Genomic DNA, 24,631 nt, shown 5'->3' with positions numbered 1-24,631 from the left:
GCTGGGCAATAATCGCACCAATTCACTGCCTGAAATTTACCTTAATTAGAATTTAAAAAACACGTATTTATTTTGGGTTTATTGTTAAGAAAACAATCTTGACTGTATTTGACATGTGTGGCACAGTGCACATGATGTCCTCAATACATTTGAACAGCCATTGTCTGGAAATAATCAAGCTACAGCAACAGTTGTGCACACATTTATTCTACTGGGGAGCAGCCCCAGTATATAATCAGGGCTGGAACACACTAATAGTGCGTTTATGATGTGCTTTTATCTCGTGGAGCTCAGCAACATCTTGATCACTGCCAGTTTTGAGGCCATAAAGAATCAACAGTTAGTGTTAATTTCAACCACACATCAAAGGTAGCCTTCATTTTTCAGCTACTATGCTTACACACACACACACACACACACACACACACACACACACACACACACACACACACACACACACTCCCCCACTCCCACAGATACATATGCATAGTGAGAGGCAGACATGGAGAGAGGCATGACACTCACACATACATACAAACAAACACACTCACACACACACACACACACACACACACACACACACACACACACACACACACACACACACACACACACACACACACACACACACACAGGTTTTCTGTCTCCCTGCGGCTGGCCTATCTCAGTGATTGCAGATGACTTTGAGAGGAGCTGTAGCTGCTGGTTGTGGCAGCCCTCACAGCCTGTGAGTGGAGACGGCCAGTAATGGCAGCCGCTGACAAACAGCCACAATGTCACCAATCATAAAGACAAGAAACACAGATTTACACTTCACACTGCACTTTGTCACAGGTGTGATCCGCCACAATCTGTCAACCTCACTCCATCATGCCTTCAGCAGTGGTCTCTGGGGGTCACATCCACCAGGCTGCTACTCCATCTCCTCTGGGACAATTAGACATGACTTATTAGTGACAAGTTAGTTTTATTCCCAAATTAATTTGATCTTTTAAAGGTGTCCTGGTGGAGGGGCTATTTTCTGTCTTGAAAGATGTGATTAGATGTCAAATTGTTTTAACGACAACATTTTTGGGTAGCGGCTAAGTGTGAGCTTCTCTCATCTTCTCTGAAAATAAATCAGGGAGTTTTACAGTAATTCACTCACATTTGTTCACATTTATAAGTTTGATATGGCGGCTTTTTGCCAGCGTGGCAAATGGGTCATGATTGATCTGTGTAAAATAAGGAGAAATGGAGAGAGATGACACACACACACACACACACACACACACACACACACACACACACACACACACACACACACACACACACACACACACACACACACACACACGTAGTATTTTTTAGATATCAAATAACAACAATAAGGCTGTTTTATGGTTCTTGCTTCGGCTTTCACCGTAGCCTACGTAAGTGGCCTGATTTATACGGTTTATACTTGTGCGCTGGTGTGTGCGTCGAGCTGGTGTGTGTGTGTGTGTGTGTGGAGTGTGTGTGTGTGTGTGTGGTAGAGCGAGGGAGAAGTTAGAGAGTGACGGTGATTAGCTTCGGAGAGAGTACCGACTGTAGAGTCTTAGTTTGAGAAACAAAGTGTCTCCCCTGTGCTTTCTGACCACGGTGGGAAATCTGTAGCATCTTTTAATTTGCGTAATGATTCTCACTTTTGACCACTACTGCTCCACAGAATCGGCCAACAGTGTGTTTTATAATGAAGATAAATAATAATTGTACCAAATAAACTTTCCTTATGGTCTTGGCATGGTGGGAAAACAATGCTTGAGTATATTGGTCAGATATTTTGTTATAAATCTGGTGACGTGTTTGTGCCACAGATGTTTCTCCATTATCCAACTTCTTGTGTATATAATATTGCATTGTTATATGTCTATCGTATAAAAAGGCACATAGAGTAGCATAAGGGAAAAAAAAGAGGGAGAGATGCATGCACACACGAGGATTTTGCAGCAGGTTTCAGTCTGTATCGTCCTACCAGGAGGCTCCAGCATCAGCAGCTGCTCATTGCAATTAGTTTTCACAAAACTTGAATGAAAACAAACACAATTGCTGAATTCTCCACTTTTATTCAGATTTCGACTAATGGGTTTAAGTACGGCAGGAGCAGCACATTTTAAAATTCTCTGCCAAATGAACAAATTACATTCTTTGAAATGCATCTTGACCATATGACTTTAAAACAAACAACAACCCCCCTGATGCAGATCCCGACGAGCTGCTCAACAGACATTCTGGTCCATTCTGGCGACAGAGCCAATTACAAAGACAAAAGAAGCTCCAGAATGTTTCAGGCAGTGCTAGCTTTTGGCATATTTTTCCACAAGCTGTTGTTGCACAAAGCTTGAAGAACTAGTTGGCATTGTCACAGCCAGTTAGCACTATGGGGGTTCTTAAGTCTGACATGCTATATGTTGCTCTATTATGAGGACAACAGTTTGAACCGAACGTTTAAGTTGTGGTTAATTACTTGTCCTCTGGCTGGTCATCAGACCCTATCTTATTTTATAAAAAGTGTAATGAAGAGTGATTAATGAGGACTTTAATATTGGATTGTATTACCTCATGTTGCCTCCTAAATGTTATTATTCCTCTAGACTCCTCCTCCTCCTCCCTTTCACTTTTTTCAACTCTCTTTATATCGGTTATTGTCAGGTCCAGCTCTCCTCTCCCATCATCTGGAGATTTATTAGATGAGGGTGCGATGCAATGACATAATAGGAACAGATCACTCTGATCATTTTACTCAAACCTTCTGTGTCTTAGGGCTTTCACCTACTTTCTTTCATTTTCTTGTCGTTTAAGGACCCATATAGGCATGGCCAGATCTCCTGTTATGGTGTTGTGATTGTTTTTGTTGATGGATATGGGTTCTGTGAAGAGGAGGTGTTGTTTTTGCACAGATCCAACCTCAGTATTTGTTCTCTACATTCCTGTTATTGATGTTTTATTGGATTTGAAGAGGAAAGAAATGGGTTTTAAGTTAAAACACAGTATAAAACCATCCACTGAGGAAAGGGGACAAAAACACACATTACCTGAGTCATTACAGGTCATGAGACCTTTGAGATCACTCACTCAGCGGTCCATGGAGGACTTAATCCAGCCACATCCCGCATGAAGGAAGAAATGACAACACAAGGAGCCGTTATTTTTTATCCCCAAACGCTACAAGCTCCTATTATATGCTGCCACTCTTAGGCCTGTGGTCATTCACTCATAGACGTAGAGATGCAACTGTAATTATTAGCTACCAGCAAGGCTTATTGGTTAATCATTAAAAAATATATATATTGAGAAAGATAAGAAATATTGTCTTCTGTTCTGTAATGTTATTAGTCAATAATCGATTAGTCGAATTAGAATTGGCAGCTATTTTAATGATTGCGTCATCTTATAAGCAATGCCAAAGGTCTTTGGGCTTTCGACTGTTGCTTGGACAAAATAAGTAATTTAAATATGTCAACATTGGGAAATTGTGAAGGACTTTTTATTATTTTATGGACCAGATGACGAATGGCTCAATCAAGAATCCAATTGGCAGATTCATCATTAATGAAAATAATTGTTAGTTGCTATTTTTAATGGTTTTGTTGATGCTGTTTCGCTGATGGCTTTTTGAAGCTGTATTCTCACTGAATTTTTATTTCATAAAATGAATGTATAATTTATGAGTAGTTTTCAACTTGATGACACAGAATGGTTTAGCCTGTAGGCTACAGTACAGGTGCACCATGGGACTCAAAGGCAACAACAAAATCTTAGCATGTATTTTATATATTTGTTAGTCTGTCATGTGATAATACCCTGCAGGCTGACTTTTGGCTGTCAACAAAACATTAAGGGACATTAATAGTATTTCAGGTAACTTTGTCGTATCCTCTGTGGACACATCTTACTCATAATGGGATTTTACAATTGCTGCTGTTTATAGATTAAACAGTTTCCGTGTGTGTGTGTGTGTGTGTGTGTGTGCGTGCGTTTGTGCGTGTGTGTGTCAACATGCACTGGCAATAACTCCTGATACCCCACAGTGAAAATCTCCTGAGCCAAACCAGGATGGCACAGTGACTGGATAATTAGCACAATCAGGCCTATAATTCCACATCTCAGGCGAGACTTAAGTGAGTGTGAAATCTCGTGGGTGTCATTACGAGAAACAAAATAAAGTGTGTGTTTTTTTTCTGTCATGGCAGTGCTGCATTGTTCTACACGTGAGTAATTTACTAGTATGGATGTGTTAGCAACGTGTCACTGACCGGGGTAGGTAGGTTTTTAGCCACACTAGCAACGTGGTGGTTGGTTGTTCCACTTTGGATCAGGCTGAAATATGTCACCTTTTGGAAGGTTGCCTTGACATTTTGTACAAGCATTAATGATCTCCAGAGGATGCATCCTAATGTCCATATACTGTATACTTTCCATCATCAGGTCAAAATGTGGTCCAATACATGCAAAAATATTTACATCTCATTGTCCTTAGCTATACATTGTATTTTAAAAAATGTTTTTGATTGATTTTTTTAGCATGCTATTTGCATGCTAACATGCTAAACCAAGACGTTGAATGTGGTCAACATTTTACCAGCTAAACATCAGCATGTAAAGGCTGTTTTATGGTTCTGCGGAGGCTCCATGCAGAGGTTTTGCCGTAGCCTAAGTAAGTGGCCTGATGTTTATACTTCTGCGCTGGTGTGTGCGTCGAGCCGGCGTGTGGGTGTGTGTGGGTGTGGGTGTGGTAGAGCGAGGTAGAGAGAGACAGTGACTGTGATTAGCTTTGGAGCGAGTACCGACTCTAGAGTCATAGTGAGAGAAACAAAGTGTGTTTCCCCTGTGCTTTCTGACCACGGTGGAAATCTTTAGCAGGAACAGTTAACCCTCTCCTTGATTTGACCTAACCCTAATCCATAGAGCACCTTACCATAAATACTGAATCACAGGGTCAGTCCCTGCCCTGCCACTGCAAGCGTCTCATGCTTATACATCCCTTAGTACATTCATGTGGATTTTTAATTTTTAATTTTATTTAGTATTTTTCTTTTATTGACCATACTATTCATGTGGATTTGCTTTTTTATCATCCTGTTTGTAATGTATGTGAACGTTGTGTGTGATGTCTGTAAGCTACTGGGACCTTGAATTTCCCCCTGGGGATCAATAAAGTATATCTATCTATCTATCTATCTCTATCTCTCTATCTATCTATCTATCTATCTATCTATCTATCTATCTATCTATCTATCTATCTATCTATCTATCTATCTATCTATCTATCTATCTATCTATCTATTATCTATCTATCTATCTATCTCTCTCTCTCTCTCTCTCTCTCTCTCTCTCTCTCTCTCTCTCTCTCTCATGTTGTTTATGGAGAAGGAGAACCAGGAAATGAGTTGTGGGAAAGGCAAGGCTACCAAGCCACGGCCGAGCGGCGTGCGTCGCTGCGACATGTAGTTAAATTTTTCGAGAGGTGCACATCAGGCTACGGCGTAGGGTCCGGCGTAGGTTTGTGTCTTCACGTACCTACGTGCGTAGCAACAGCGTAGATTTTACGCAGAAGTATAAATCAGTCTTTAGCGTTGTGACCATGTTAGCATTTAGCTCATAGCACCACTGTGCCTAAGCGCAACCTCTACAACAGAGCCGCTCGCATGGCTGTAGACTCTTGTTTGCTTTGGGTTGTTTTTCGCCTGCACCCATTTGGTGTTGTGGTCACTTGCTGTGAGCTTGACAGTGCTGAAATGTGAAGAAAAAGCCAGTGTGTGACAGGCTGTGTCAGTAGCAGAATGAAGCAGAATATTGTAGTATTTTCTTGAAACTGTGTTGGAAGTTGTACATTGTCAGAAGCACATATCTCTGTGCAACATCTCAGAGCAGAAAAACAATCCCTCAAATCTCTCTTTACAACACCTCTGTCAGCTTGAGATGTCGGTATGCAGTACAAAGCTTGAAGTCTCAATTTCATTACAGTCAAATACGTTTTGCAGCGAGATAAAGCATTGAAAATTAGCTCAAGTGTATGTATATCAGTGCTGTTATAATCCAGATGTAATTCACTTTTTGGTAGAATAAACGCAGATACATTGCTCATAGTTGCTGCTGTTAATCTGTACATCCTCAAAATAATGCTGGGCCCAGAGGCCTGAGAGTGTCTGAGCTGCCAGTTCAGATAGACAGTTTGCTCTCAGACTTCCACACAAGACACACTCCTTTCATAGAGGAGTGAAAGTTTGGTGAGAGAGTAGACTTGGGAGGCAGAGGAACTTCATCAAATTGTCTCAGAGATTGCCGGCAGCGTCTCACCAACTACTGAAGAGTGTGTGTGTGTGTGTGTGTGTGTGTGTGTGTGTGTGTGTGTGTGTGTGTCTGTGTGTGTCTGTGTCTGTGTCTGTCTGTGTCTGTCTGTCTGTCTGTCTGTCTGTCTGTCTGTCTGTCTGTCTGTCTGTCTGTCTGTCTGTCTGTCTGTGTCTGGAACCTTGACACACATGCATAACACTGCTGGAAATAGAAAGAAATGTATTGGTAACTATTTCTAGCGTAATTGTTGAAGAAAAACATTGTTGACTGAGTTCAACTTTGCATATGCCTCAGGCAAATATATAGTGCATGTGTAGGTTGTTATCCTAAAATAATTTGAGTAACCAAACATTCAGAATTTTGACTTATTTCCATGATACTTTTTAACATTTTTAAGACATATACTCAGTGTCTAGTCATTCTCGTCCATATTTTGTATCTCAGAGATTGTAAATGAGCCTGTTTTGAATCATTTGTTAATGACTTGTTAGTGATATGATACACTGACTCATTGACTGAGAACTGTCATTTGATCAGGATGTGATGGGGAAAAGACATTTTAGAATGGGTGGTTCATCATTACGGATATTTACCCACACGTTTTCATATACTGTCATAAATGCACTTTCTCCCTGTGGACTCATTTTCCAAAAGCAAGACATGAGAGACGATGAGGACAGAATTTGCAGCTTGAAAAATATCAGTGAATGGCTGCAGATGTTGATGTGAACATGCCTTGAGTATTGTTTGTTGACCTTGTGACTAAGATTTTTATTTAAAAAGCTATTAAGTTGCAACATAAAAACTGATAAAATGTGGCAAATGGACAATAGCAACTTGGTAGTGCTATGGTAAACACTTGACGCTGCTATCAATTAATCAAATGACTGTATTGTGAATGGGGTCACTCGTGGGGATGAATCTGCAGAGTATTATTGCCTGACTACATTTCCCCTCAGCGCTACGGAGCATTTCAGTGACTTTCAGCTCATTGTTTCGATTTTATGGCCTACCGTTTTGCTTTACTCTTACTGCTTCTGGCCGCAGCAGGCAGCTGTTTTAAGCGAAAAGGCAGTGATGAACCCACTGTACACTACCTGCGCATCACCAGACAGCAGATAGGCAAAGTTAGTGACTATTTGTTGAACATACTGTAAGAATTTAGCAGCTAAAGAGCCAATTATTTGCCTCAGGAGTTGAAGAGCAAAACAATCTATTTGAAGATCTTACTTGGAACTAAAGTATAGCGACTAATGGGGAAAAAAATACCCACAGATTTATAATGAAAATATTAAGTTCAGCCCTAAAACAGCTACTTAAAAACCAGACACAATGGGAACTTCCTAGATTACCACAACAACCATCTGTTAAGAAAATAATTTGATTACATTGTGGAGCTCCATCCTGCATAAATCAGCAAAATAATTGATGGCGAATATAAGCCATTCATACTCAAGTTTCCATCTATTACCAATGAAGTTATATGAAAACAAGTAAATTGAAAAAAAATGTTTCATAATTGATGCATTCATTAGCCCAATTAATGAACTCATCTACATAACTGAGTGTTTCATGTATCAACCTGAATACAGTGGAACATTAGGCAGCGCCGTAAAGTGCCTCTTTTTTTTCTTGTCGGCAGTTTGGGAGCAAGCAGCCTCCAGTGCCGCTCAGACAAAGTGAAGGATGTGGCTCAGTCAGCAAGGCCAGATACAGTGGGAGGCATATGATGAGAAACAGAGGCAGACAGTTACACACACAGTCAGGAAGAGGGAAGATGGACTGCAGCAGGGTGAATAATAATGGCAGAGTGAGAGCGTAGCAAAATCCCACAGGACCCGAAGATTATTATAGAGGACTCGGTGGGGAGCTGCTGCATCCCCCAGGAGAGCGCAAAAGACGTGTGTGTGTGTGTGTGTGTGTGTGTGTGTGTGTGTGTGTGTGTGTGTGTGTGTGTGTGTGTGTGTGTGTGTGTGTGTGTGTGTGTGTGTGTGTGTGTGTGTGTGTGTGTGTGTGTGTGTACGTGTGTGCATAGACAGAGCATCAAAAGACGAATACTAGCTCTGAAAGTAGGCAGATGCAGATAGACAAATGTTCTGGGATTCAGAAGATGTGAGGGGAAAAGATGGAGGGATGATGGGCTTGGTTGTAATTCAGCTATAATTTATCACCCTTGCATATTTGATTAATTATTTACCAGGCTGTTCATTTACAATTTGATCCATTTAGTGGAGATGTTTTCATTCTCTCTTAGGTGTGTACGTATCTATTTGATGATGTTTAAGGAGACGTCAGCCACTGATTAATTACCAGATTTTAGAAGATAAGTGTTAACAAAGAAATATATATATATATTATTACCTGATGAGATTCATGCCATTAGCCAATGGTTTATCTTAATGCCTCTCTGCTTGGAAAAATGTTGTCAGGGTTTATTGCTTCATGCTTGCATCATGGGAATGTGACGAGTGGAGTAGTCAAGTCAAAGAAAAATAACTTCATGTATTGCGACTGATAATAGAATAGTCATTGTGCAGTAGAACCATACAACGAAATTTGCTTGTGCAGCCTCTAAAAAAATACTCACTATCATATACACACTCGCACAATAAATAAAATAAGAAATATATATATAAAAAAAACAATTATCAAGGCTCCAATATTGCACTGAGTCCCATTGCATAGAATCCCTATCTAGAAAGTGCAACTGTGCTGGGTGGGGGAGCATGATTGTTCAGTTCTGTTTTGATAACCACTACCGTCTAATGTGTGTCTGTTAAAATGCTATTTGAAAAAAGTCACTTTACATTTCAAATTATGGCATGAATAAAGGCTTCAGAAAAAGAGACACAACGATGTTATCACTGAAGCCAACAAAAACATTTTTTTTTTTTTTACTTGGTTGAATAATTTATCTATTCTGACTATAGAGTGAGCTCAAAGAAGAGAAATACAATGAAATGGGTACGTCAGTCTCTTGGAAGATGCTAATATACTGTAATGATACTGTAGATGTATATTGAAAAACATCATTAACTCTATTGGATAAACCTCTTAACAGCAGTTGTATAACGTTTAAAGCAATCTTGAAAGTGCAAATATCCATAACACAACACAATGATGCAACCACACTCTGTAGCTTTGTTTTTTTTTTTTAAATAATATAATGTTCTTATTATCACTCACTCTTTATTGCTAGCTTGATGTCACCCACCTTAATATTGAGCTGTGTGGGCTCATCATTTGTGAGGTCCCCCTTTTTTATTGGCAAGAAGTTAAGAGCTCCCTTTCCATCAGATAAAGCTGTTTAGCATGCTCCAGAGGTTAGTGGTCATTAACGCTAATGTTGGAGACTGCTCTCACAGCTTGGACGCTGATCAAGACCATAATTACTGTACTATGAAAAAAGAAAAAGAAAAAGCAGCCACTGCTTTCTGTCATGAAAGTAGCTGGGTGGAGATGAGCAGCCTTGGGGAAACTCCTTTAAGCAAAGGCAGCAGCTTTGAGTTTGCAGCATGCTAAACTGACAGAGATTAGAGTAGCAGGATCTAATTGGTCCCTTTCATAATTTCTCCATGTTAATTAGCAATGTTACGTTAAATCACAGCCAGTAAGTGTGAATCATCAGCTCTGGTAGAAGAGGCAATCATCTGCTTAATTTTATCCTTGGCTCATCGGATCATTTTTTTCTGTCACATCAGTCTAATTTGGCTTTTGAAATGTGGTCGCCAGTCAAAACCTGGATCACTGTGATGCAGAGAGTCATCTGCCCAGTGACAATGATGCCTCTTTATTAGCAGTAAATCATTACATTAGCGTCTGAGCAGGACACACCACTGGGCAACAGTCTACTCAGTTTCTTGGCACACAGCAGCACGGCGGCCATGCCAATCAGGCTCATGTCCCATGCTAATCTGGGCTGAGTACGACGGCCATCTTTGCCATGGCTGTTTAATACTCATCAACAGAGAACCCAGTATCAAATGCTGTCAGGAACATTGCATGGTGCTGGTGAAGCAGAACACCTACAAGATACAACGGCAACCAATGAGTCATTACACTCATTAATTAATATTCTTTTCTGCAGTGGCTCCTCCTGCAAAACAATTAACATTGTGTTAAACAATTAAAATGCTAATTTTTCTTCTAGTTTCATGCATATTTTAAATACTTGAAGCATTCTTAAACACAGTATCCAGTTGCCTGTGTGTTTTTGAGACTCTTTTCGTTCAAGTGATCTACTTACTCTTTTGGAAATTATAACAAAGGGCGCTTTCACACCTGTAATTTTTTTTTGGTTCGGCTTGTGACATTAACCAAGCGGAGTAAACATGGAATTTATACAGACTGACTGGTATCTAATTGATTTGACAATTTTGGTGATGTCATCCTGCATCATTAGGACACACGAAGGGAAATCTAATGCCGGTGATTTACAGCAGGTCATGCAGAACTTTAATACTTGTAATGTGTATATTTATGTTCTCTTGAGTCACAAGAGCTCACGAAGAAATAACTGATTATAAGCTGTTTGACTGCAAATAAGCCGCATGCTATGAATTATGACAAACAGGACGAAAAGAAGGCATTGTGTGCAGGATATAAGCACAGCACACGACAGTTTTAACAGCTTCTTCTTGAGCGATCCACGGATTTATTAGTAGTTTATTTTTTTTAAATCAAGCTAAGCCTGTGATTGGTCATTTTTCTTTTACACCACAAACAAACCGAACCAGAGTCCGCTTGGAAGTGGTGTCAGTCGAGTTGTTTGGTCTGGACCAGGGTTTGATTTACGGCTTTCACACCAAGCAGACTGTACTGACCAGGCAAACAAAACCAGGGTTTGTTTAACCAAACCAAACCGGTCAGGTAAAGATGCCCATAAACTTAACAATCGCAGAGCTTCATTACTAATATGTTTGTGCAAGTAAGAGGTTGTTTCACTTTTAAAGCATTTATATAACACATACTATTAGGGATGCACCGAATATTCGGCCACTGAAAATTTTCGGCCGAAATACCTTTATCACCGAAACAATACGGCCGAAAATGTTGTGATGACGCAAACAGAAAACGCGACCTGCACGTGTGTCAGTACCCGATCCGTTCCACCTGCAAAGCGTCTCCTAAGCAAAGAGGTTGAGACGGACCACGGAGTGAGAACAATGAAAAGTACACTCTTAGTCTGTCAGCACACGTTTCAGTGAGATCTGTTCGGATCCTCTGCACTTCATCGCGACTGTACTTGATCCGCGTTATAAAGACCATTACTTGGATGCGGAAATAAAGCAGGGCGCACGAGAAATGATCCAGGCCGCGATGGATGCGGAGAACCCGCGTGGAGACGGAGACGGAGCAGCGCCCAGCGCAGGAGATCAGAGCGCAGAAAAAAAGACTTGTCTCGCTGCACCAGATGAGGGGCATGCACCCTCGTTGTCGGATATGTTCAGTGAAATCCTGCAAGAAAGTGCCTCAATTAATAATAATAATAATAATAATAATAATAATAATAATAATAGGTAAGCTATTCTGTTCTTAGGCTACTGTATACTGTATGTGACTATCAGATTGTAGCCATATTTCTGCTAGATATTTTTTTAATTAAACTTTAATATTAATTTATACAATTGCAATGCCTTGATTTTAGTAAAGTTAGTACACAGTCATAGCCATAAATGCAATGGTACTAATAATTGGCTTAATTTCTTTCGGTGTTCCGGTTTCGGTTTTCGGTCTTGGTTTCCTCTTTTTTCGGTTTTCGGTTTCGGCCAAGAATTTTCATTTCGGTGCATCACTAGCCGCAACAGTACTGCAATGCAGATTTGTTCTTGCTGTTGATCCTTCAGAAAGTCTTGTTTTTCCACCTTCTTCTGCAGCAGGCTCAAGGTTTGAACAAGAGTTTCATCTTGGTGGCAGAGGTGGAAAGAGCTCCTGTGTTTACTCTGACAACTTTGTATTGTCTCCTAATTAGGTCCTCAGCTTGAGCACCGTGAAGTGAGACAAGAAAAAAAAAGAGTAAAACAGGTGTTATTCACCATACTTGATTTCTTTGTCATGCTTGCTGCACCATGCTTCAACGTGCCTCGAGGAGCAGCATCACAGTTAAGTTGAACTCTGCTGCAGCATTTAGGGCCAGATGTACTAACCCTTTTGCGCCCACTTAAAAAAAATGGCAAATTGTGCTTTTCCGTGTCATGCATATGCATTCATGGGAGGGTGAAAGGGAAAGTGTGAGTTTCCCATAAAGAGATGGGAGGAGAAGTGTAAAGTGTGCCTAATTATGTATTCCGCAGTATGTACAAAAAACTCCCGTAAAAGCGCGCCTCTATTTTGCGGTGAAAATTCTCCGCCTCTTAAAAGCAGGTGTAAACCAGCCGCAAGCGTGTTTCCTCGCGTATGCCTCCTGGTGAAATGGCAGCAGTAATCCGAGCAAGACGAAGACATAGGCAAAGGAGACGATCTGAAAAGTTTTTTGCCACAAGGATCACACTTTTTCAGTTGAGTGAACACGAAATCATTAAGCGTTACAGATAAAGCAGCGTTCACATTCCATTCCAGCAGTTGTTAAACTCCTCACTACATTACAAATATTGGCATCAGGATCATTTCAAACAGTCATAGCATCAGCAGTGGGAATATTGCAGTCTGCACTAAGCCGTATCATAGCACCAGTACTTAACGCTTTGCTACAGCGCACTAGTCAAAACATACATTTCCCCACCACTAATCCCGAAATAACACGCATCGAGCTGTTAGCTCATTAACGAGCAGATCAACTTCGTTATCGCTAAATCTTTGTTTTCGCTGTTTTGACTGACTTGGTGGCTGATCCATGATAGAAAGATGTGCACAATTTATGGTATAGTGGGCGGAGAAAGGCGCTGGTAACCCGATGAACTGCAGGTTTGGTAAATACGACGTGAGCTGAAGTATCGCAGCGTGCGCTTTCTGCGGGTTGGCCACGGCGCTGATAACGCTACGTTCGCAAATGTACGTACATCTGTCCCTCAGTGTCTTAGTGGGAATTGATTACTTTTACAATTGCTTTTTTGGGGATAGTTGTGAATTAAGGAATCTGCTGATTTCCTTCTGATTCATCTAGCATTTATTTGCTAGAAAATGTGATCCTATAAATGAAATGTATAAAAGCGAGATAATGCCACCAGTCACATTCAGACTCAAGAGGGAAACATTGCAAAACAACAGCACAATGAATGACACTTAATTATTCATGTTGACATTTCCCATAATTGTCTTTGATCTGCTCTACGTAGATTTTTTTTCAGCCAGATCAAAATATCCATTTTCCCATACAATATCGAGGAAGTTAATTAATCACTGAAATCTGAATTAAATGCATTTTAGTTTTCCCCTTTTTGTCATAACTTTATTAGAATTATGGAAAGAAAATTATTTATTACCCAAATTAGCCTTTCCTGAGCCCCAGGGCTTGCTTTTTAGTTGATTTAATGGAGATACAAATCGGAGCAGTTGGGCAACTCAGATTTGACACAATGTGTTAGTTGTTCCTGGAAAAAAATACTGATTCAAAATGTAAAAATCAACAAAAAAACCTTTTATAGAAAAAGTGTGCCTGTAGGCTTGTTTTATATCTAAATGCACTTTGTTGGATCGTCTGCATTGGTATGAATGGAAGTTTTACACAAAGCTTGCGGAGTGATTTATTGGGCCTGTATTATGAAGTAAAAGACTGATTAGCAAAACCTTTGTCAGCATTACTTGTCCTCCCTCACTGTACCTCATGCCTGTCTTACTGAGTGCCACTATCCCCGGTGATAAATAGACACTCCATCCCTAATCACTGCCATCGTATTGCCATTACTGAATGGACCACTCATTTCAGGGTTGGCAAGACAGCTCAGCTTGGCCGACTGGCCTGCCAGAGGCATCAGTGCTATGTCTCAAGAAATGTCACCAGTGTGCTGACTTCACGGATGGAGCCAGCACCTTGGTTGTACAACAGCCCTACGGTTATTACCTGATTTATAGAGTTACATAACACATGACAAGGACAACGCATGTTAAAGGAATAGTTTGACATTTTGGGTGGGTAATATTCTTATTTGCATTTTTGGCGAGAGTTAGATGAGAAGATTGATACTACTTTTCACATCTGCACAGTAAATATAAAGCTGGAGCCAGCAGCTAGTTAGCTTATAAATACTGTGGGTAAACAACTAGCCTGGCTCTCGGACAAAATCAACCTACCTGCACCTTTTAAAACTCTCTAATTAACACTTCATATCTCATTTGTTGAAAACAGACTAAAAACAGTGTAAAAGCAGTCGTCTTTATGCTAAGCTGTAAGATAATTGGCTGCTGGCTGTAGCTTTATATTTACTGAGCAGACATGAGAGAGGTATTGAGGTTTTCATCTCATAGCAAAATAGCAAATATACATATTTTCCAAACTATTCCTAAAAAGAGCACAATTTGTGAAAATGTGTAGTTGGTAAGTTGGTGACGTGGAGAAATCTTTGTAGTAATATTTTGCTAACAGCATCTAATGTCGATTTCAAAGACAAACACATTTGGTGATTGTTGATGCCAAGTATTGATTTATGTTAAGTATGATGAAAAAGTGTATACATATTTTAAAGAGAAGATTTACAAATGGAGATAAATGATACCCTTGAACAAATGCCAGTGACTTCCCATCTCCATGCTATTCCTAAGAGTAGAGCTAATTGCCCTCTCTGGCACCCAATTACAATTTCCTTATCAGCCACACTTGAGATAGCAATTTCCTTCTCAACGGGTCTCCAAGCCAATGAGTACCAGACTGCTTCAACCTTGAGCTAGTGTAAGAGGCAATAATTATGGTGACATATTTAGACACATGCAGTGTTACCTCTTATTTCATGTAGAAAAGAAGTAGACCAAATAAATTTAATGTTGGCAAACAGATTCCTCTTCTTGTAAGTTGCATCGTGAAAATGTTAGTTATTTCTGCATAATTTCAAAAAAAGTACAATAAACAATTTTATGTCTGAGGTGAAATTGACTCTCGATAGATGCTTGTTTTTTCCTCTTAGAACTCGATATAAATTTTTATCTGCACTAGTGGTGACCCCCGAAAGTTGACAATTCAATGCTTCGATCAAAGGAGCCTGATGCGACTGTTAATCTTACTGTCGAATCTTCACTGAGGCTTATGAAACGATGATCATGCCATTTTGGCTATATGGGGTTGCTCAATGTCTGAGTTTACATAGAACTAACGGTTTTCTCCCAATAAGTTGATATATAGCCTATTATGTAAATAAAATTAAAATGTAACAAGGAAATAAGCTTTTAATAAATCTATTTCAAGTGCATGAATAAATTTAACCACCCCATGACAAATTTAAGTTTCACTTTCCACCGAGCATCTTGGTGGAAGGGATTTAAATCTTTAACTGACAATGTTAAAGACAAACAAAGAAAATCTAAAGTTTGGATGCACTGAAATAGTAAAAGATTATCCAAAAAATTTTGCTTGTTAACATTGATAATTGTAGTGGATAAACACATTATTGTAACCCTGATCGCTAGAGTAGGCTACTGTGCCGCTGTGCTACTGTACCTGCAGACAGCGTAGCTTACTGGCTGGTAACATGCAGCTAAAGACACAGGCTAAAGTTAGCTCACCGGTAGCTTGCAGCTTGACTATTCCAGACACCATGGCCACTGCCGGTGTCGGAGATGACGGAGAAACAACAGAAAATCCTCCTGTTTCCCTGAAGTCACCGGTGTAGTGGGGGCTTCGACGGGACTCTATGATGCCGTACGCTCAGTAAACTAATGGTGCATTCAATTGCACCTTACAAATTTAAAACTATGAGAAATCCAAACTGGTCTTAAAGTGCCCATATTATGAAAAAAACACTTTTTCTGGTATTTGGGGTGTTCTTTTGTGTCTCTGGTGCTTCCACACACATACAAACTTTGAAAAAAATCCATCCATGCTGTTTTGAGTGAGATACGGTTTCTGAATGTGTCCTGCCTTCAGTCTCCTGGTGAGCTGTTCAAAATCGGCTCGGACTGTGACGTCACAATCCGAAATGAGCTGGCTAACCGCAACCGTTAGCTCGTAGCGTTAGCATTAGTATGCAAACGCTAATGCTAACACTAGCATGGTACCTCGTTCTCAATAGCAAAGCACTGCTACAACACACACAAGTTCACCATAATCTACAAAAGAACTATTTACATGTGTGCCCTCATTTAGAAGTCTCCCAGCTAATCCTGCCTTGTAACTGACTGAAGTTGGAGAAACAATCTTTTACTTCTATGGAGCTAGCTAGCTGACATGATCTACATCTGAGCTACTGAGCATGTGCGAGTGCAATCAAAGATAGTACAGAAGAAGAAGATGAAAAGAGGTCTCACTCTGTAGCTAAAACAGAAACCAGGTGAAAAGAGGATCTACAGCAGGTAGAGAGCTGTGCAGTTCAACAAAAATATGGTGTTTTTTGAAAATTAAACCATGTAAACCTATTCTGGTACAACCTTAAAATACAATTATTAACCTGAAAATTAGTATAATATGGGCGCTTTAAATTAGTTTAATTGAATTTCTGCTTATTCACAGATAGTGTGAGGAAGATGGTTAAATATTTTTTTATAATGGCGTTTATTTGTTTACCATCGGTATTGAAGAAGAACAGGAGCATCAGATGACATTTTAAAAATGTACAACCAGGAAACCTAAACCTCTCCATTAATTGATATTGCCCTGCAGAAACCTCAGACAAAACACATGGAAATACAATTGCATTGCTTTGACTTTCTGACCTGACTTTTTGAGACTGGCCTGGCTCTAATTGATTATGTTGATTTCTTTGGAGAGGGAATCTCCATTAATGGGTGTACAAAGAGAAGAAGGAGAGCATGGGAGATCAGAGGGAATGCCTCATAATCAAAAGTTCACCAGTTGAGTATCTTCACCATTTGGCTGTCCTATGCTTTGTTATATGAATACTGTAATCCTCTCACTTCATATCTGTGGGAACTCCTGTACATATACTCTTGTATGGAAATTTCCATAAATAAATCATACATAAAAAAAGAAGTTCACCAGTTGTATTCCCACAGATGCTGAACTACTCCATTTTAAATTTTAAAATAAGTCAGCTAATGCAAAACAAAGCCAAAGTGTAAAATTAGGGCAATTATGAGCAAAGACTTACTTTGTAAAAGTAGTAGTAGTTATTTATTCAGTCATCATAAAAACAATAATAGTAATAACTTTGAAATCTTTGATTGGATGGATTTATATTTCTGGCCATCCCTCTGAACTATAATGTATTCTGCGGTAGCAGAGAGGATGGTGCTAATACTGTACATTGATATTGACACTTTAAATTGGAAATGTTTGATATGAATGCTGATGCTAAACTTGCACTACTTCCATGGCTTGTTATCATTCTTGTACTATTCAGTCACAGACTTATGAGTACACCACAATTTCCTTGAGGGATAATGAGGTTAATTGGTCAGCCAATCAGTGGAGGTTTTTGTAGTTCTGTCACATCATCTCCTAGCAACCACATCTGCTGTTGTCATGGGGATCTGCTGCAGACTGGCCTTTTTGTAAATAATGCCAACATATATGGTAATGATCATCTTTACAAATGTGTAACTTTAGCCTGTAGGGTTGTCTGATGAGTTTGTTTTTATTATTATTATTGACTCAGTTAAATTGTAAGTCTGATTATAAGGTGATATTCTTTATTTTTCTTATTGTCAACAAATCGCATGAAAAAAATAAAACCAACAAAGAAATCAGTCTTACTGATAAGTATTGTCTGTGTGTAGCCAAAGCCTGATAAAGCTTACATCTCTTTGCCATAGATGTCCAAAAACATATTAAACATGCCACACCGTTGCATTCCATGATGTGTTCCTTCATTACGATGAACATGGACACTGTAGTTTATTTTAAATCGATCGCACATACACCGTCGTGCTGCTGTAAAAACTAAAGTCCCTGACAATTGCACTATTAACTTCTGTTTTTGTGATGTTGGCTGAAAAATAGTGTCAAGCTGTTAAAGAAAAATAATTTTGCCTTTTTTTTTTTTTTTTTTTTTAAATGAAAGTAATACACATGGTGAAACGCTTTTGTATGTACTGTGTGTAAGGTTTATCAGATGTCCATTGAACGCATTGGATGAGATGCTGTTTTATGCATGTTTACTGTATGTTTATTGTCTGTTTATGTGCGATGTGTTGCCTTTTTCTGTTCTCTCGACTCCCCAAGACAAATTTCTCCAAATGGAGATAATAAAGGCTTATTTAATCTTATCTTACATCTAGGAACAAATGGGCTCTGGAAGTTGGAAAGTATTGAGAGACCAACTAACACATTGTTTTGGTCCTGCAATGGTATCTGTTGAAAATAAGACAAATATTGGAGTATTGCCAACTGTATCCTTTAAATAACGAAAGCATACAGTATATGACAATAACCGTAGAATAGGAAATGTCTGGAAAAGGTTATTGTTTCAATAATTTGTCAAGTAAAAATCTGTTGAGAAGTCTGATAAGGTTGTTTGTCAGTTAAACTATGCATTATGTGTTTGGTATGGTTTTATTACTAACACCAGTTTTTACAACACACATGGTATGCTAGTGCAAAAGCTGTCATGCAACATCAGCAGACTTGTCCAGAGTAGCTGTTAAGCCTTGTGTAAAATCCACTGCCTGAAAAATAGCTGCTCCTTAACCAGAATAACACCATGTGGAGGCTTTTCTTAGAAGAAATGTTTTTTTCTGTTCACTCCACAGGTTTAATCAAATACGTAATCTATCACTTGGCACCTCTGGTTCTTGTGAAATAAGTCTGAAAGATTTGATGCCTATTGTTACTCCTATACATCTAAGAACTGTGCACCAGATTTGTCTCTGTGGTCTCTACAATGAATCGTGTTAAAAATATTTTACAGTATCATACCCATGATTCATAGAGACTTCACAGCTTACATTGTGTGATGTAAAATACAGTATTTATCTACACATCTGGACTGCCCAATGGGTCTCTAAGGGCAATTAATCTACCAGCTATCTTAGTTATTAAATGCATTTACTCTAAATAACCCACACCCTTAGTAATCACAACTGTTTATGATGACTACACTGCATTATTATTTTCCATAAACTCCACTGTGCTGCTTTACCACTGACGAGACCATGGCTGAATATGACATTTGAAAATTTTATCTCTCTCTCTTGGTTCAACAGAACGGCGAAGCATCGCTCTTTGAGGTGAACATCCGTTACGTTGGAGGGTTGCTGTCGGCATACTACCTGACAGGAGAGGAGGTAAGATTAATAGATGTCTGTTATTGCTCTACTCTGGTGAGATCTCCTGCTTTCTTTATCTCCAAACAGCCCAGCACTTCGAATGATGAACATGCGTCCTCTAAGTGTGACTGCATGCGTATCGTATTGTGTCATGCACAGTGCCTGCATAAAATGATCTTGTACAGTTTCACATACGCATTCTCATGTCACGGGATTTTCAACCGAAACAATGTTGCTTGCTTTACAGAATACATAGGGTTCATTGCTGGAACCTTTTTTGTCTTTTTTTCTCGTATTATATATTAAAAGTTGAATTTGGACAGTAAACGAGACCCTGTTTTGACAAGCACATAAGTTGCTGGGTATGTAATATATGATATATATTTTGATTTTAGGATCTTATGCAGTTTCAATAGAATTTCAGTTTTTTTTTTTTGCCAGTTTCAATATGATTTTATATTTCTAGCTAGAATAACAATTTAAGTAACTCAATCTTGCAGAGCTAAATTCTGTTATGTGCTCTGCTTAAGGCATCACAATTCTTCCAGTTGTTGAGAAAACAAAAACTTCATCTTATGAAAGCTAAAAAGATTTCTTTAAAAATAAATTTAAACTGAAAATGCTGGAAATAATTAGCCAAAAATATACATTGCTTAAAATCTGCTCTCATTGCATTTTTGTTCCCACTATGAAAGTATTAAAGCGATGATACTCGGAGGCACAGGAAAGGAAGCCAAGAACCAGAAGGCCATTTTGTTAAATCATTTGGGAGGCTAAGTGAATGAGAATTACGTTTTCTCTGTTTGAACTACCATCGTTGGTCCTTGGAAGAAGCCACACTGGCTCCTGTAAAGCTGCTCCGCTGCCCAGTGTAAAGGCCTGTGGTGACCATGGACAGCTACCAGGTGTGAAGCTGTGAAACTTTATTAGCGTGAAGCGTGGCCTTGCCAGAAAAAGAAGTATGAATACTCAGGAAACCTTGGCTGGATAAATACAGGTTTGAAAATTGCCTGCCACAACCACACAGCACAAATGGTCCAGTTCATTATCAGTGCATTGTGAAGTCACTGGAGGTCAACGTGTCACCGTAATGAACATCCGCCTGTAGCAGCCTCCTGGAGTGTATGCTCACCATACACTGCAGTTGTACCGTTTTCAACGGCCCAGTCGAAGAGGCTGAAATTTGTGCAGAAGCAGAATTAATGGAGAGAGGATCCAGTGACATATGAACACTCCAGTCGGTTTAATGGACATTGATTTGCAGGCCGAGCGAGTTGAGGGGAGAGCTGCATTAAATTGTCCACCACTGCTGGATGAGTGAAATATGAATACATTGCTGGAGCAGAATATATTGTTGAATCCATCATTCCACATTTGCGTGCCATTAATGCCATGCAGAAATTGTTCGTCGGTTTTATTCACTGGTCCATGGAAATCTCTTTATATGGCATCGATAATGACATTTTCTAATATGAATGTGAGAGTGTGCAAAGAAAGAGTGTATTACCCATTTGCTTTTATCTTGCCATTTTCAACATTCGTGTTAGCATCTTTTGTGACTGGAGCTGGACCTTATGTCATAAATAGTGACAAACCGGTAGAAAGAGGATTAAAAATATGCTTTTTGCACTGTAATATTACTTGTATAGTTGTGTGGTTGCTACATTTCACTCATGCTTTATTGGGGAACAGCGAGTTCAGTACACAGAAGAGGACACAAGCTCAGCATGCCTCTGTTTAATGCATTGCTAGATTGGGAGATAGCCTTCTTAACAGTTCACAATTACAAGATGGGTTTTTAGTAGTTTAGCATTTAAATTCATACCAGAATTTGATTGAACCAAACATGTAAACGAAAATGCGTCAGTCAGTTTGAACCGAATCCAACGGGTGAGAGCAACTTTAATCACCTTCTTTTTTTGCTCTTAATTTCTTCCTCTCGCCTCATCAAAGACATTTTTAGTTTTTCTTGTTAGTGTTTCCATCCATCTTTGTTGCTCACTAAGTTTTGCTCAGGTGACGACTGTCCTTTTCTTTGCATTTGGACTTTCTTACCATCTTTTTTATGAGATGGAGCACACCGACTCAGATTCCTGACGGACATATCAATACCCTTTACCCTGGCGCAGTGATCCATCACAAGACTCAGTTGTGTGCTTGCTGTGAAGGGTCCCTGAGAGCGGATTTATAGCTACCTGATCCCCCTCCCCCATTAGGATATTTTCCTCTGGGTCTGCTGCTCTATCGGAATGATAAAACCGACAGATTGAAGGTCTGTCGCTGCTGCAGAGACTTAAATCAACCAGGATACAGTGTGGGAGACTATTACGAGATTGTGGATCCAGTTTGACCAGAGGATATTGGGCAGCTGTTGCCGCTGTAAATGATTGCTGAGGAGCGGGTGCTGATTATGGCTCCTTGCGGGATGCAGTTTACTGGTGAAGTGCTTGGAGCAGAACTGGAACACCTGGCCATTAATAACCTCCTGTTGTTTTGACTGTGTGTGTACTCTCTATATATGTGTGTTTTCTTGGGGCCCTAGAAGGATCATGGTTAGTCTTTATGGAAGCAGTCCCCAGGTTTAACGTCTTGTTCAATCAGGTCTGGCCGTTGCTCCTTTTGCCGCTCCGGGCCAGGCCAAATAGCTCTCACGGAAGTGGCCATTATAGAACTGCAGGTGTTAGATGTGTGTGTCCGTCTGTGATTAACCAAACCTAAATGGCCATCTGTTGATACCTTACGGGTGCATTATTGATTTCTGTTTATGTTTTTTGATTAATTGTTTAATTGTTTAGTCTATAAAAAGTCAGAAAAAAGTAAAAAATAATTGATGCTAATTCAAATTTCCCAGACCCCAACGTGACTATTCTGCCGCCAGCAGTTTGGTTTCAGTTAAACTTTCTTTTGCTAGTAGCAACCATTTCTGGCACAGTTATAAAGCAGTTGCAGTTTAAAGATGCTTTCAGGCAGTGAGCAGTTGCTAACAACTGCTAAAAGACTAGCCAGCTGGGAACAGGCTGGCGCTAGTCATGTTACAATAGCTCTCCTGTGCTAACTGACAGTTAGCAAGCTCTTTAGCTTGTATTTCACACAGTTTATGTAAAAGACATATACAATTGACTCCGGTCTCATAACTGTCTGCTAACCTATCCTCTTGTGTGGAGGCCAGTTATAATCTGACAGAGGAAAAAATTTGAAAACGCAAAAGTACATACAGAAATACAGATTTTCTCCTCCCACCCCCAATTGTTTTTCAACACCGTTTTCACGTTTTACAATTGCGTCTTGTAAAGACTTCCAGTGCTGTCTTCAACCTTCATTGGAAGTGTGTTTAGCTTGCAGCTGTGCACTTACATGCAGTCCCAAACCTCTAGATAGCCAATGCAGAATAATATACCGTAAGAGCAAAGAAAGAAAGAAAGAAAGAGAATGGAAGTGAATCCTCACATGATAAGCTGGAACCAGTGGATGTTTTTGCTTCATAAATAACTTAAACGATCAATGGAGCAATAAAATCGCCGTCAATTAATTTCATGTTGGTGCTTTTAAGTTGTTGCTAATTACAAAACAGTTTATATATATACTACGCTTTTCCCTCAAACATCTCCTTATGTCCATATACTTATGCTCCTGCGTGTTTATCATACATACATATGCAATAGCATTCATGTCGTTTCAGGTGCTTGTGCATATTCTATGAGCCCCTCTCTTCACCTCCGTATAAGAACATGTGTGCATGTACAGTATCAACTCGACCTCAATGTCTTGACTGCATGCCTACGTGCAGTCCTGTGTGTGCGTTGAGTGTGTTTCATTCGTCAGTGTCCATTTATATGCATATACTGTAAGCGTGTGGTGGTAAGACCTTGTTGTGTCATCTCCTTCCCTTAGCAAGAACAGAGAACAGTGAAGGGTAAAAAGGGAAGGGTGGTGAATTCAGTCAGACTTGTGTGAAAATTGCCCGTGGGCTGAGCTGAAGCAGCATGGAGAGAGGGAGGCAGCAGCCGGCAGAGGAGAAGGAAGACGTGTGTTCATATGCTCATCAGCAAGAGGAAAGAGGAGAAGGAGAGAGAGGGGCATTAGGAGAGGTTAGGAAGAGAGAAGTGTGTTCACATGCTCATCAGCAAATGTGAGAGTGCATGAGAAGATTATACAGCGAGGAGGGGAGAGGGGAGGACTAGAGATGGAGTTAGAGAGTGTAAAAGATGGGGGGGAAAAGGAAGATGCCATAAGTAGTATTCCTAGGGAGGGGGACAAAGTGTTCAAAGAAAACTAATTTATCTCCTTTAATACTGTGCTTTTCACTCATGCAATATAATTAGTATGACACAAATAAATCACTTTAGGACTGATATTTTAGACCGTTAAAAGACAACTATTTCTCAACAAAATGAATTTTTTTTTCATTGGATTTTACATTTGATTTCAACTGTTAAGGATGTAAAACGACATCCAATAAAAGGTTAATTGACTTCATTTGTCAATAATGTTAAAACCTTCTGGTTGCTCCTACAGCTTGGCTTTGTAGTCCTACTAAAACAGGGTGCAGAGAAATCCTTGTGACTTTATTTGTAAGACGTAGCCACTCAATATACATACTTTTTTTTTGTAGGGATATTTGGGGTCAGGGCCTCTTTTCTCCCCCAAAAAAGCATGTTTCATTGTTTGGGCTTTCAAGCATGGTTAGCTATGTTTAATATGATTAATCTCCTCTGGGAGTTTTTTCTCAGTTTTCATGATTATGCTTTTGTTAGCTGCTGGGGTGCGTAGGTGAACTAATGGAATCGTTCGATATTGAACTTTCAAAGTAGTGAAGACGTTTAACTGATCTATTGACAAGAAGGATGATTTCTTTTTAAATCTATTAATATAGAGTTTCTTGCATGAATATTGTTGCACCTTTAAACTATGCAACTGTATATAGGGAAAAAGAGACTTCACATGTACATGCTGGTGTGCCTGCACTAGCTGCACCACCTCCCCAATCCATTCTGCTTGTTCTCTATAAAGA

General features: G+C 39.6%; 1 protein-coding gene across 2 annotated transcripts in view; it reads left to right on the top strand.

Moving 5' to 3' along the window:
* Positions 1–24,631, top strand: part of LOC120563126 (mannosyl-oligosaccharide 1,2-alpha-mannosidase IA) — a 233,180-nt gene that overhangs the window by 140,022 nt on the left and 68,527 nt on the right. For both annotated transcript variants that reach the window (XM_039807245.1, XM_039807246.1), the window contains exon 4: positions 19,558–19,638. In XM_039807245.1, the coding sequence (XP_039663179.1) occupies positions 19,558–19,638 (81 nt within the window). The remainder of the gene's footprint in view (positions 1–19,557; positions 19,639–24,631) is intronic.

This window comes from Perca fluviatilis, chromosome 7, assembly GCF_010015445.1.
Source record: "Perca fluviatilis chromosome 7, GENO_Pfluv_1.0, whole genome shotgun sequence".
In the NCBI taxonomy this organism is placed as follows: Eukaryota; Metazoa; Chordata; class Actinopteri; order Perciformes; family Percidae; genus Perca; species Perca fluviatilis.
This window is presented reverse-complemented; position numbering and strand designations above follow the sequence as displayed.